The following is a 15,253-nucleotide window of genomic DNA, read 5'->3' as shown; positions in this document are numbered from 1 at the left end:
CTACTAGCACAATGATATTTTCTGCCTCCAAAATTGTGAGCCACACATTTATGTCTTCTTTATACATAGCCCGTTTCTGGCATTTTGTTACAGCACTGAAATGCTGACTAATACAGTTGACTTTTGGACATTTATCTTGTTCTTGTATTCAGAACATATTTCCTCTATTTTCATGTTCCTTGACTGTGTGTTGGTTTATACATACTAGATGAAAGAGTCATGTCTCACAGTGTTAGTAGACTGGTGTTACAAGCAGCCTGAAAAGAGATGCTAGGAAGTAAACTCTGTGCTTTTCCATTTTGCTGTCTTTGCTCTTAGTGGTTTTCAAGAAATTAGACTTAAATCACACATTGAGGGAGGTGAGGAAGAACTGGTTGGATGGGATAGAGATGGAGAGATGTTAGATGTGTTCCAGTTTCTTTTATTTTTTCCTCCTGAGGTAGTTCAGAGCCAGAGTTTACATCCCACCCACTCATCCCTGCTCCCAGGCGAGGGTCTGTGAAAGATGCCTGAACTCATGATAAGACTGTTCACTTTGAAGCTGGTGACATAGCTACTGAACACTTATGAGCTTAAATGTTGTCTTTGTTCTCTGTGGTTTATAAGTCGCAGGAGTGCAAGACTCCATCAACTCCAGAGCTAGGTAATTCAGCAGCCAGGCTCTTGGGCAGGGGCTGTGAAAGTTGGGGCACTCAAAGGGTGCAGAAAGACTTTCAGAACCAGCCTGTAAACTTGCAGTTATTGCTAGAACAAACCAGAGAAGGCTGGGGAGTGCCTCTGTTCTTTTTTCAGGCCAAGGCAGGTCTCTCTGCCTCCCTCTCATGAAGGATGGCAGGAATTTATCCTAGGGGCAAGACAGGGAAAAGGGTATAGGCAGTACCTCCTCCCCACTTCTTGTTTTAGAGGCCCAAGGCCCCTGACCTCTTTCTAGAGAGAGATTGTAGGGCTGGATCATTGCTGGAGCAAGCCTGGGAATAAGGTTGGAATAGAATCATGCTTCTGGTTTAGACTTGAAGAGGTTTATTCTTTATTTACTATCAAAAGCTTGAAGGCCTTCGTTTTTGTGCCACTACTGGGGTTTGAACTCATGGCCTGGGCATTATCCCTGAGTTATTTTTGCTTAATGCTGGCATTCTTCTATTTGGGTGACCCTTCCACTTTTGGATTTTGGATGGTTAATTGGAGATGAGAGTTTCATGGTCTTTCTTGCCTGGACTGGCTTCGAACCGCGATCCTTTTAGATCTCAGCCTTCTGAGTTGCTAGGATTACAGGCATGAGACCCCGGTGCTTAACAACAAGGCATTTGTTACAGAGAACCACAGAGAACTGATGAAATGATACGTGGCCAAACTCTTTCTAGGAGAAAATTGGTCTGATTCTGGGGTTTGAGCTTCAAGGAGTGCTTGTGCAGTTGCAAACTCCTACCTGGTTCTTTGTGCTTGAGGAGAGCCCTCCAACGCCTTACCCTCCCACACCCTGTGGAAAAGGGTGGAAATGTTGCTCCCGCGGTGACATGCCTGAGGTTGGTCCTCCCAAAGGCTCACCTTCCAGAAGGGTAGCCTTCTGTGTGTTGGTGACATGTGGTGGGGACTTAAAGGTAGATCCTTGTAGGGGGCCATTGGGTCTTCTGTAAGTGTATTAACGTTTTCCTCGTGGGAATGTGGCTGTCTCACTGTGGTCTAGCAAGAGTAGCCTGTTACAAGCAAGGCTGGCATCTTTCTGAATCCTCCTTTTGTGTGTGTGGCTTATCTTTTCTGCCTGTGCTTTTACCAGGATGACGTTGCCAACCACGAGACCCTCACCAGAACTCAACAGAAGAAAGTGACATCGGGCTTTTGAAATTTCCGAGCTGGGAGCTAAACCGCTTTTCTTTTCAAAGCACCAAGCCTCAAGTATTTTGTAATATTAATACAAAACAGGCCAAGACAAGCACAAAATGTATGATAAAAGCCTCTGTCGTTCAGAAAGGAACTGGAAGCTAATTTCCTTCCTGAGTATAAGGCACTGTGCTCAGAATGGAGCAGGTGTGAACGTGTTTTTTCTGCTTTTCCTACTCATTTGGGTATTTTTCTCAGTTATCTAGTGGATAGGAATCCTTCCTTCCTTCCTCTTTCTCTTTCTCTCTTTCTTCTCTTTTCCCTTCCTCCTTCTCGCTTTCCTTCCCTCCCTCCCTTCTTTCTTGTTTTCCTTTCTTTCTGCGCTGGTCCTAGAACCTGAACTCAGGGCCTGGGCACTGTTCCTGAGCTTTTTGCTCAAGGCTAGTTTTCTACCACTTGAACCACAGCTCTACTCCCAGCTTTTTGGTATTTAATTGGAGGATAAGACTGTCTTCACCTTTCTTTCTGGGGCTGGCTTTGAAATGAAATCCTTAGATCTTAACCTCCTGAGTAGCTAGGACTAGAGGCATGGGCCATTGGTATATGGCAGGAATCTTCAATTTTGGTTCTATTTCTTGATTAAGGTACAGGCATTTCTTTGGTGTGTCCATGAGAGTGAAGGATAGATGAGATTCCAGTGCCACCATGTTACTGTTGTTATTACAGCAAATGATTCTTTACACAGAAATGCCTCGGCACTACCCTTCCTCTTTTTTTTTTTTTTTTGCCAGTCCTGGGGCTTGGACTCAGGGCCTGAGCACTGTCCCTGGCTTCTTTTTGCTCAAGGCTAGCACTCTACCACTTGAGCCACAGCGCCACTTCTGGCCGTTTTCTATATATGTGGTGCTGGGGAATGGAACCCAGGTCTTCATGTATACAAGGCAAGCACTCTTGCCACTAGGCCATATTCCCAGCCCTACCCTTCCTCTTAATGGAGCTCTTGGTATCTATCCATTCATTCATTCATTTATTTGGTGAAGCCCATATTAGAATACAACTGTGAGTGAGTGATACAATTGTTTGTTTTTGTTTTGTCTGACACATACAATAAACATATTTGCATTTCAAAAAAAGTCCTATTGCTTCCAGACACTGCTTTTCAATCATTTTATTTGGCACACAAGCCATTTGATTGATATTGAAATCACATTTTAGTATTTTGCCAGACTAGCTGATTCTGTGAGGAAAAGACACAAATTTCAAATAAAGAATATTTAGTGATTTCCCATGCCCAGTAGATTGATAGGAAGGAGGCTTTATGCTGTCTCCATTTTTTCTTCTCATATCTCTGTACAGAAGGTCAGAGTGGTCCCTGCCATCATCTTCTTATAGTGCTTGTCAAACGTCTCATTCATAGCCACAGTAAAATGGTTCTTCCAGTCCCCAGGCATTCCTGAAGGGCAAAAGGAAGTTTGTGAATAGTCTCTTAGCCCTGTCCACCTGCTTTTCTCACAACATGGGTGGCTTCTCAGCCCACTTTATCTGACCTTCTCAGTATGGCTAGTTCTTCAGCTCACTTTACTAGCCCTTCCTACCATGAATGAGTGGCTCATCAGCCCTCTCTGCCTGAACTTTTCTACCAGAATGGTTCCTGTCCCTGTCCATAGGATCATGGACAATCTCTCAGTCCTATTCCACATGCACCTCTCCCTCCAAAACACACAGCACATTCATAACCCTCCTTTTCAAATTCCTGAGGCTCCACTGAGATGTCCCATCAGGGATGGATTGTTCTATTTTGTAACCATTATTGGCTCATCTGATACATGAAACCCCAAGTCTATAACTGGTTACTACAGTGGATTCAAGCCCTACTTACATTGTAGTCTTACAAAGCAGTACTTATTTTGTTTGGTAGAATCATTCTTATTGGGTGAAGATACTTCATTCCTCATCAGGGACATCTGGACATTCCTCCAACTACTGTACCTGAGTGGTCCATCCTATGTAGAATGAATGAATTGTTTCTCTAAGATTTCCTATGGCGTTATTTCTAGTGTTTTCTCATCTTTCTGCAAAAAGATTTAGCTCCAGGTGGTAATATAAAATTCTGGATTCTAACTAATTAGAATCTGTAAGAATGTTGCCAGAGAATCTGGATTTTATGATTTTGATTCATCTGGGTAGACTGGTTTCAGGGACCCACCAAAAAGAGCTTCCTATTCACTCTCTTGTCATTATTTTGTTTGCCTGGTTCTCTGTGTCAGATTTGTTAACCATTTGAGAACACCATGTCCCTTTTCTTCATGCTCTCTTCTCTCTTAGCTGGTATTTATTCACATCTCTGAAGCAGGCATGAGGTTCTGTACTAAGTACAAGTGAGACCAAACTGAAAATGATTTTATCTTCTGAACAGTGACACATTCTAAACAAAAATGGTGATGGACTAAACAGTGAGTGTTCAAGGTTGAGCAGAGGATGAGAGAGACATTGAGCGAGGTCATGATTTAGCTAGGCTTCATGTTTGCAGAAGATTATGGGTAGTCTTCAAATGACCTATGGTATCTGCATTACCTGAACTCACTGAAGACCTGCTGAGTCAGGTGTCTGGGCATGGGTTCGACACCATGTCCTCCAAAGGTTTCTGATTACACTTAAATGTGTCCTTAGGAGCCAGTGGCACTGCCGTTCACCAAGCAGGCAGGGAGGCCAGGTGAAGCTCAGTCCACACTGAAATGAGCCATCTCACTTACTGAAAACTAGATTTAAAATGATTTTCAAGCTGGGCACTAGTGGCTCACACCTGCAATCCTAGCTACTAGGAGGCTGAGGTTTGAGAATTGCAGTTTGAAGCCAGCCAAGGTAGGAAAGTCTATGAGACAATGGTCTCCTGTTAACCAGCAAAGAATCTAGAAGTAGAGCTGTGGCTCAAGTGGTAGAGCACCAGCCTTGAGTGAAGAAGCTAAAGGACAGCACCCAGGCCCTGAATGCAAGCCCTAGTAGCAGCACAAAAGTTTTAATTTTCTTTTTTTTTATTACAACCTATTCTTTAATATTGCAAAGTAGATTTAATCACTTCAATCGATATATAGACTTTCTATTATAGTTTCAAGGTAGAATACTGTTTTAGAGTTAAGTAGAAGAGATGTCACCAACCTTTCCTCATGAAATTTGAGATGCTGTGATCGAAAATGTGAGAAGGTAGAGCAGTTTGGTTGGCCATGGGATTTTGCTTCATCACATCAAATGAAGTATGGTAGACGATCTTATCAATCACTTCCTCTGACAGAGTTTTCCCCAAGAACTCCAACATCTTGTGAATCTCACGTTTTGGATTCTGACGATGGAGGGAGATGGAAGTAGAACAAAAGGAAGTGAGAAAGGACTTGGACTAGTGAAGAGACAGCTCGCCAGGCAGGATGTCCTCATCGTGGATAGAAAGTGATCACCCCAGGCTTTGCTGCTCTTCGTGACTTACCTTTTTCACATCTTCGTAGAAGAGGTAGAGGATCTGATGCTTGTCTTTTGCAGCCCACCACCCTTTCACGTGGTCATACCAGGACCCACAAACCACTGGAAGAGGCAGGAGAACCGTTAGTTCTCAGCACCAGCCCTAGACTCAAGGCAATGAGATAAATCAGCATCTCTTTGAAGTAAACTCTTTTTTTTTAATTGTCAAGATGATGCACAGAGGGGTTAAGGTTACATACCTAGGGTGGTGAATACATATACATTTCTTGCCATACTTATTATTAACCCTTCCTCATTTTTCTCCCTCCTTCCCTCTCCCAACTCCCCAACACCCTTGCTTTCTTCATTTTTTTCTTTTTAAATCTTTCTCTTGCTGTACATTGTCAATCTAGTCTACAATGTGTATGACATCTATGATTATTAACTGTAAAACAATCCCTTCCAGATCGGGTGATATATGTGCACATCTGAAAGAAGCTGGGAGGAGGGCACAGAATGAGTAGACAATAGGGGGAGAAATACAGTAGAAAGGGCCCAACAGCTGCAATGGACTCAGATGAGAACAAACCAAGCAGCTCAAGGGCAGTGGGGAGGTAGGAAGAAATTAGAGAAAAAGAAGGAACAGATAAAACCCTGTAACTCTTATTTCACTTAGTAAAAGGGAAGTAAATTTCTGCTAATAAAAGCTGCCTGTATTTACAGTCAGAAGCCACGATTTATAATAGACAGTTGTGACCTGAGACTTGGCCACAAATACTATGTCCTGGTACTCAACCTTCAACATTTAAGAGATGAAATATTTCACTGGTTCCTGGTAAACAAATACTTAGTTTCAGACTCAACTACTGACAGACGGCTCAATCATGGGATCTTTCTGTGGCACACACTTCACCCTTGTACCATGGGCTCACAAAGCATTAGAAAGGGATACCGAACCATCAGAAGCAGGTGCAGTCTCATCAGAAGGCAAGGCCTCTGCCCTGTGTTTATTGTTAGGCCAGGAAGAGCAGGAAGTTGTCATCTGACCTCACTTCCTGCTTGGGTAGCCTTTTGTCCATTTCCCCGACAGACAAATACTTGTTCCCAAGGACAGAAAACTCCCAACATCAGAACATAGACACTTTGTTTATAAAAGTTCTAATTTGTTCTGTTTACTGTAGGTATGATGAAATACTCTCATCTGCTTCTACATTAAAGCCTTTACAAACATCTAAATCACCACATTACCCGAGGGTATCCTGATTTGTCTATGTATCCCTAGTTCCTTGAGATATATTTTCTTCAGTGATGGTTTTGAGATTCTATTAGTCTGAATTGACATCTGGCCAATTATGGTCACCAGCTTTGTTGAAAGGTGAGGCGATAAATGATCCATGTTTGTTTTGGAACTACAATTTCCTCAGCGGAAAGGTCATACTGAGAATTCAAATTTAAGACTCTCTAGTGGAGGAGGTCTCTTCTCTCTTTCTCTCGCTCTCTCTCTGCCTATAATAGAACTTGAACTCAGGGCCTAGAGCTGTCCCTTAGCTTTTTACTCAAGACTGTCACTCTGCCCATTGAGCCAAGCTCCACTTTTTGGTGGTTAATTGGAGGGAAGAATCTTTTGGAGGCAGTAGCCAGCGGCTCACACCTGTAATCCTAGCTACTCAGGAGGCTGAGATCTGAGGATCATGGTTTGAAGCCAGCTTGGGCACAAAACTCCATCAGACTCTAATCTCCAATAAACAACTCAAAAACACCAAAAGTGGCACTGTGGCTCAAGTGGTAGAGTGCTAGCCTTGTCAGGGGCAGCACCCAGGCCCAGAGTTCTAGTCCTAGGACCAGGGGGAAAAAAAAAAAAGGAAAAAAAGAAGAATATTTTGGTTTTGTCTTCTCAGGCTGGTTTGAACTGTGATCTCAGATTTCAGTGTCCTGAGTCATCAGGATTACAGCTGTGAGCCACAAACCTGGCTTCTTTTTCTCCTCTCTTCCTCCCTCCCTTGCTTCCTTCCTCCCTCCCTTCCTTCCCCTTCCTTCCTTCTTCGTGTATGTTGAATTTGGGGCCTCACACCTGCTAAGCCAGTTCTCTTTTACTTTTAGTTTTTTTTTTTTTTTTGGATAAGTTTTTTCTCATGTTTTTGTCGGGGCCAATCTGGAACTACGATCTTCCTGCCTCTACATCCCAAGTAGCTGGGATTACAGGTGTGCACTACTATGCCTAGTAAGGGAGGAGATTTTCTATGATTGCACATTTTGATCCATGGAGAAGACATTTTGTAGTGTGAAATGGTTTTGTGGGTACACATGGAGACCCTAGAGTTTACAACACTGTTAGATCAAACCAGCAGGACATTACCTTGTGATCTTCCAACTGCTCCGGGTCATTGCATATGAGATGACTCTCCTCCTTGTTCCTGAAGTTGATTTCTTGAAGTTTAAATTGGCCCTTATACTCATGGATGAGCTCAATTTACATTCGTATCCAGTTTTGGAGAAAGTCCCTTCTCCCTGGCTTTCCCAGTCCTAGGTCTTCAAGACAGGACCTGCTTGCTAAGGATTTCACCTCATCCTATTTTCCACTAGATTCAAGATGCGCCTATGGCTGGAACCCCCAAAAGACAGAGCACCTGGAAACCTGCTGAACTCACCGTTTCCTGCCATGAACTTCTCCAGGAACTTCTCCAAGCTCTGAGGGTCAGGCAGCATGGAGGTCATCCTGTGGAAGTGATAGAAGGACACCAGACAGTCCTTGGGATTCCTGGCCACATAGATGATCTAAAGTCATGGGCAGGAAGGAAGCCAGAGAAAGATAAGATGGAACAAAATGCTGTAGGAGAGCATTCTGAAGGCTGGAAGATCAAGGCCAGCCACAGTCTATCAGAGAGGCAGGGAGAGAGAACTTTATAACATATAATGGAACAAACACAAACACACATATGCCATTGTACGCATGATGGATCTTCAGTATTTTCATAATGATTTTGGTGAGAATGGAGAGATGTAAAAAGGATGATCTGTAGCTAAAGCAGGTCAAAGGTATGGAACTTGAACTTGACCTCTTATACGCCTCTGGGAGTGTTTAAAGCAGGACATTTGCATTTTAGGAAGAGTTTCATTTTAGGAAGATTACTGACTAAAGAGTTTGGATGTGGTAAGGCAAGGCAGGCAGTCAAATTGGAACTCGAAGGAGAAATTTGACTTGAATTTCGGCACAGGTGGAAGTAGCACAGTATAGTGACAGATTACAAAGGGTTAAATTGTTGGGTGCTGATCTCTCACACCTGTAATCCTATCGACTCAGAAGGCTGAGAGCCAGAGGATTGCAACTTGAAGCCAGTTCAGAAAGAAAAGTCTAAGAGATCCCATCTTCGATTAACCAGCCAAAAGTTGGGCTGGAGGCATGGCTCAAGAAGTATTGCACCAGCTGTAAGCAATCAAGCTGAGTGACAACATAAGGCCCAAATGCAATCAATCACTGGCACTGGCACAAACAAAACAACAAAAACAATCAGGTTAAAGAATAACTAGACTTTATTAAAGAGTAGATACATGATGACAGGCTCTGAACTTGCTCCTCATGTACATAGAGGGATATGAAAGTCTGGCTGATAGATTCTGTGTTTGTGCTTTGCAGACGAGACGATCTTTTTGGAAGAACAGAGCTAGTAGGTTAAAAATTTAAACTTATTCCCTTCATTCTACTAGCTCTGAAGAGCATGCAGTAACACAGAGGCTTGTTTTGGAAACTGTGAGCAAGCCATGATTATGAAATAGGCTCTCAGAAACAGAATGTTAGAAAGCATGGATGTCTACAGGTTTCAGATGTATGTAATCCTTGATTTTAATAAAAATGGGACCTAAAAAATGGTACCTATTTTTTTTCCCATCAGTCTTGGGGCTTGAACTTGGGGCCTTGGTGCTATCCCTGAGCTTTATTGCTCAAGGCCTAGCACTCTACCACTTTGAGCACAGCATCACTTCTGGTTTTCTGGTGGTTATTTGGAGATGAGTCTCCTGGACTTTCCTCCCTGGGCTGGCTTTGAACCCTGATCCTCAGATCTCACCCTCCTGAGTAGCTAGGATGACAGGTGTGAGCTGCTGACACCCAGTGGTACCTATATTATTCGGAAAGATTTCTTCACTTATGTCATTTAGGTAGCCAATCCAAGAGCAGTAGGAGAAGCTAGCTCTCTTTACCTTGCAGTTTTGTTTCCAGATAGATGGTGGTATTAAATGCGAGGGAAGATGAGTTTTTAACATTCGTGGTGAGGGCATTTCAATAGCCCAGTCCAAATCTAGAAAAAGAAAAGCATAATCAGTATTCTCCATTCATTCTTGTCACTTTTGGGAAGTCCTTGAACTTGCATTCCTATCATAGTCTAGTAAGTGATTTTTCTTTTTTCTTTTAGGACAATACTTGTATACAGAAGAACATGTAAAATTTCCTCCCTCCCTCCCTCCCTTCTTTTTAGATAGAGACTGTTACATAACCCAGGCTGGCCTTGAACTCATAATTGTCCTGTTTTGCCTCCCAAGTGATAGAAATACAGGCATGTACCACCATGCTTGGCTTCTACTAAGCCTTTCATTATGCAATCTTATTCTTGGGGCTTTTACGTTCTCAGAAGAGGTCTTTAGCACCCTCAACTAATTCTGCTGACATCTATGAAACATGGCTCTCCTACTTCTTTTTTCTTTAGAAATCATCTCCATTCTTTTCATAAGCTCAGCATGAATTTCCATCCCTCTCACTGACTCCAACACGGAAAGCAGAGAGGAAAGGAGGGTGAGCTCCATCAATTCATTAGGAAGAGCAAGACTTAAAACAAATAACTTGCAGGGAATGTACAGTTCGTCAGCTCAAAGAGCACAAGGAGGCTTTGCTGCCCAAATCTAAGGTCTGGCTTGAGCACAAGGCTAGTTGAGGCTTCCAGGAAAGTCCTATGGAAGACTTGGAGCACAGCCTTGGTACCTTCTAGCCAGATCCTTCCCCTTCTGGCTGCATATACTCACCAAGCTTTTCTTTATGGGTAAATGTTAACTCAATGAAAGGGTGTCTATCTGTAGAAGTGGCTCGTTGGCATTTTTCCACATCACCAACGTTGTGAATCATATCTAAAATTTCATGTATCCAGGTTGTACCTGAAAACAGTTAGAAATATATATATATATATTTAAAATTTTAGACATCCTAAGTAATTGAGCATTTTGAAGAAAAGCAGGAACAGGAAGGCACTTTGAAATTAGATTAATGGGAGGAGGCAGAAAGGAGTGCTTCCTTAGTGTACCTTCCCTTAAAGGTGTTCACAAATTTCCTGTGATACAACTTGGAGCATTTGTTCCAACTTTTGTTATAAAAGACTTTAAATATATAGAGAACACAATGTTATAAAGAACAATGTGAGTACGGTGTATATAGTTATCTGAATTAGGGAAGGGATGGGGAACATCAAAAGGGCGAGATAAAGGACAAAGGGTGCACCAATGCAACAGCGATACTCATAAGACGTATGTTGGAAATGAACTGTTCAACTTGGGGAAGGGGCTGGGAGGGTGGCAAAGTGGGAGAAAATGAGGGAGGGGGTAATAAATTTGACAAGATGTACTCACTACCTTATGTATGCAACTGTAAATCCTCTGTACATCACCTTGACAATAAAATAAAAAAATGTAAATAAAACCAAAAAAACCCAACACCTCCAAATGTCAAGGTTTTTTGGTAGTGTTGGAGTTTGAACTGAGGGACTTGTGCTTGCTAGGCAAGAGCTCTACCACTGTGTCACGACTCCAGATTCTCAGTAGAGTTTTGTGCTTGAGTTTTTTTCATTGGCTAGCATCAGACTTCTATCTTCTTGTCTGTCTGTTTATCTATCTCCTGTCTGAGTACAGGTATCTGCTACCATGACCATATTTCCACATTTAGGAAATTGATTCTTATAACTTTTTGCCCAGGTTGGCCTTCAACTGCAACATTCTCCATCTTTATTCTCAGTATTAAGTTGCCTGGCCAAAAAATTTCTTTTTTATAAAACTTTTTTTTAAGGTGGTAAATACCCTCATAATGTCCAATGTACACAGATGAACATAGAACCAGGTAACTTGGGATGTTTGCAGTTGGGAGAGTTGAGGGTATGATGCAAGTAGGTGACATTGATCAAGATGCATTCTTGTCTAATCTGACTTGTGGAATTGAAATCCCTTTGTACAACTACTTAAAAATGAATAAAAAATAAAAACAAGACGCACTATACCCATAAACTGACATGTTGAATTGAAACCCTTAGCAAAACCACCTAAAGATAAGAAAATAAAAAACCATTAGCTCTCTTAGATTTTCTCATCTAACCTATCATTTACCATCTATTATCGGTATCAAGTATATCTATCTATCATCTACATAAAAATGGACCAGTTGATTTACGCACCATCTTTTCCCTCTGTCTCAAATCTGTACAAGTATTAGGTATATATGTCTCTATCAATCACCCAATCACTTGACTATCTTATCTAATCCATCATCTATCATGTTTGAAGGAATCATTTCAGAGTAACTTTGTGATGACAAATTCATGCCTAAAAGGTGACCTTTAATAGGGGTGACATTGATCAGGAAGCTCTGTATTCCTAAACTGCTTTGGTGAATGGCAACTCCTTTGTACAACTACTTAAAGATAATTAAAAAAATTAATGACCTTCTCCTATCATGTTGCTTTCATATTTCTCATCACATCTCATTTATAATGATTTTTTTTTTTTTTGTCGGTCATGGGGCTTGAACTCTGGGTCTGGGCACTGTCCCTGAGCTCTTCAGCTCAAGACTAGAGTTCTGCTACTTGAGCCACAGTGCCACTTCTGGTTTTTGGGTAGCTAATTGGAGATAAGTGTCTCACGGTATTTCTTGCCTGGGCTGGCTTTGAGTGGTGATCCTCAGATCTCAGCCTCCAAGTAGCTAGGATGACAGGCGGGAGCCATCATCGCCCAGCGTATAATGATTTCTTAATGTCATGAAGTGCTTATTCTGTATTAAATGTTTTTCCCAGTTGCTAAACACTGTCATTTACAGCTTTTGTGGTGAGACTTCTCTGCCTGGGATGGCTTCCAACCATGATCCCCAGATCTCAGCCTCCTGAGTAGCTAGGATTATAGGCAGAGTTTCCAGTGGCTGGCTCATGGACTGGTTTTGAGGTCCTTTGTATCTCTCTCTCTCTCTCTTTTTTTTTTTTTTTTGGCCAGTCCTGGGGCTTGGACTCAGGGCCTGAGCACTGTCCCTGGCTTCTTTTTGCTCAAGGCTAGCACTCTGCCACTTGAGCCACAGCGCCACTTCTGGCCATTTTCTGCATATGTGGGGCTGGGGAATCGAACCCAGGGCCTCATGTATACGAGGCAACCACTCTTGCCACTAGGCCATATCCCCAGCTCCCCTTTGTATCTCTTAGCCTAAAACCATCTTCTCTTATTTTCTTCTCAGGATAATGAATTTTGCACAGCTAATCACCTGTCTTGTAGTATGCCTGGTATTTTGAGTGTGTGTGATTATTTCTTTATAGTAACTGACCTGCTCCTTTCTTGCTTCTGTTTCTGTAATCTGGAAATTTGGTCTTGATCTGGTTCAAGTAAAACTTTTTGCCAAGGAACTTCCCAGGTCAATTTATTTTTCATCATGCTGAGAGCCACATTATGAACTCAGGGCCAGGGAACAGTCTCAGCTATTTAGCATGTGGCTAGTGCTCTATCACTTGAATCAAGCTCCACTTCCAGTACCTATGTTATCTGTCTGTCTGTCTGTCTTTCTGTCTGTCTGTTTCTGCCTATATATACATACATATATAGGTATACATACACATTTGTATGTTTAGAGCATATGTATGTATTGTGAATATTTCAGGCTTTTGCTGTGTTTTGCAATTTTCTTTTAAGACTTTAATACTAATTAAAATATTAAAATCATTTCTAACCAATACTCAAACATAAAAAGTACATATTAATAGAATATATTCAATGTATCAATCATAGATTGTATAGTGTTTAAATAAGGCTAAACATATGTTTCTATTTTTTTTTTGTTCCAGTACTGAGACTTGAACTCAGAGCCTGGAAGCTATCCTTGTGTGTGTGTGTGTGTGTGTGTGTGTGTGTGTGTGTGTGTGCGCCTATGCACATGCATGTGTGCCAGTTCTGTGGCTTGAACTCAGGGCCCGGGCACTGTCCCTTTGTTCCTTAGTTTCTTTGCTCAAGGCTGGTGCTGTACCACCTGAGGCACGCCTCCACTTCCAGATTCTTGCTGGTTAACTGGAGATGAGTCTCCTTTGTGTAATTCCCTCCTCTCCAGCATCACATCCTCCTCTATGAAGCCACCACAGCTTCACAGAGCCCCTATACCTGGTTCCTGTCTTCCTCGCAGGTTCCTGACTTCCTGGCAACCACACTCCATTCACAGCGTGTCTTCTCACTAGAAGCTGAGGTAAATATTATCCAGTGTGGGTAAACAGTAATTTTATACCTTTTGTCCATTTTTCTAATTGTTTATGATTAGAGTACAAGTCTAATCTAGAGCCTCATCATTGCTGGTCAGAAGGATTTCAATTAACAACATTATTATTTTATTTTATTTTCCTACCAGTCACGGGGCTTGAACTCAGAGCCGCCTTCTACTCAAAGCTAGCACTCTACCACTTGAGCCATGGTGCCACTTCTGGCTTTTTCTGTGTATGTGGTACTGAGGAATTGAACGCAGGGCTTAATGCATGCTAGGCAAGTACTCTACCACTACGCCACATTCCCAGCCCAACATTATTATTTTAGATGCTGAAACTATTTAACACTGGGCCAATGTAAGCCTATTCAAACTGGTCCTAAAGTTCTTCTGACTCACTATTTTTGAATAGTTACAGGCTTCCTGGCTCACCCCATACATTCTCTCTCCAGAACTGAGATTACCCATTTTCCAACTAGCTCTGGTGAGGAAGTGTTTGAAAAGCAAGTTCTATACCTAAGGGATACCCTTATGTTTCTAAGAATACTCAGAGAACAGTTAGCAGTTCATTGTATCTCATAAAGATCAAATCTTTTGGCTTCTCTGAATGAGACTTAACTGGCAGAAAGAAAAGTTTTCACTGACATCTTCCAAGAATTTTTGGCAATTGGACAACTCAATTCTGACTATCTGGAGTGTAGTTTGTTTTAATAGAAATCTCAGAATGAAAGTTTACATTGTAAGAAAAACCATGCATTTTTTGATTTGTTGATATTTTGTCTGTTATTGATTCTGGAACGAGGGTATTATCTGGTCTTCTCCAAGGCATTTGGAAATGTGTTTTGGTAATTAGGTGTCCGTGCTATGAAAAATAGGTGCCCCTGAGTCCAGAGATGATAAATGCCTGATAATATAAAACAAGCAGATCGTGCAACTGAAGAATTGCTCCTTTTCACATGAGATTGGATGTGTTCAGGGTGGGATGGCCGTAGACAGAATTGCTCCTTTTCAAATCCCAATTGAGCAACACAGAGGACCCAACAGGTTCTTGTCTGAATGTGTTGAGACTTACCTGACTTTGGGTAAGTTGCCAGAATAAGATCATCAGGCCGGGCTTGAAAATGACAGACGCGAGCCCATATTTCTTTTGATATTACCGGCAACGGGACTCCATCAATTTCTAGAACGTTCATGAGGGATGACTTCTTTTCCATTTTCTCAGCCTGTGCCATTATGAATTGATACTGCGAACCCTATTTAAAATTAAATATCTCTATCTTACTGTTGTTGATTTGAATAACAGAAAATTAATGAAGCCTAACATAAATGCATACAGATTGGTTATTCTATATGTCATATCTATTTAATCCTTAAATGAATTACATTAAAAAGATAATGCTTCCATTTATTTGATGAGGATGTTAAGGCTGTTACTGGTTTAGTAATTCAGTAAACACAAGCTAATAATTGTTAGAGATGAGAGTTATACTCAACATGGGTTTTCTGGTATGG

At 41.7% G+C, this 15,253-nt stretch overlaps 1 protein-coding gene across 1 annotated transcript; it reads right to left on the bottom strand.

Moving 5' to 3' along the window:
• Positions 1 to 3,158: 3,158 nt before the first annotated feature.
• Positions 3,159 to 14,973, bottom strand: LOC125356840 (sulfotransferase 1C3-like). The gene is made up of 7 exons (XM_048353545.1): positions 14,814 to 14,973; positions 10,282 to 10,410; positions 9,466 to 9,563; positions 7,917 to 8,043; positions 5,297 to 5,391; positions 4,975 to 5,155; positions 3,159 to 3,271 (listed from the first exon to the last, which is right to left on the bottom strand). The coding sequence occupies exons 1-7, from the start codon at positions 14,971 to 14,973 to the stop codon at positions 3,159 to 3,161; spliced, it is 903 nt and encodes a 300-aa protein (XP_048209502.1).
• Between the last annotated feature and the right edge of the window lie 280 nt (positions 14,974 to 15,253).

The sequence above is a fragment of the Perognathus longimembris genome, chromosome 8 (assembly GCF_023159225.1).
Source record: "Perognathus longimembris pacificus isolate PPM17 chromosome 8, ASM2315922v1, whole genome shotgun sequence".
Taxonomy (NCBI): domain Eukaryota; kingdom Metazoa; phylum Chordata; class Mammalia; order Rodentia; family Heteromyidae; genus Perognathus; species Perognathus longimembris.
Note: the sequence above shows the minus strand (reverse complement) of the source record. Positions and strands in the feature narration are given on the sequence as shown.

What these genes read in the sequence shown, in the direction of transcription:
- LOC125356840 (XM_048353545.1), bottom strand. Translation starts at nt 14,973, where the DNA reads ATGGCACAGGCTGAGAAAATGGAAAAGAAGTCATCCCTCATGAACGTT. An exon ending in TCTACGAAGATGTGAAAAAG is followed by an intron (nt 5,156 to 5,296) that starts GTAAGTCACGAA and finishes CTCCATCGTCAG; the next exon opens with AATCCAAAACGTGAGATTCA. An exon ending in CTCAAATTTCATGAGGAAAG is followed by an intron (nt 3,272 to 4,974) that starts GTTGGTGACATC and finishes TTTGCCCTTCAG; the next exon opens with GAATGCCTGGGGACTGGAAG.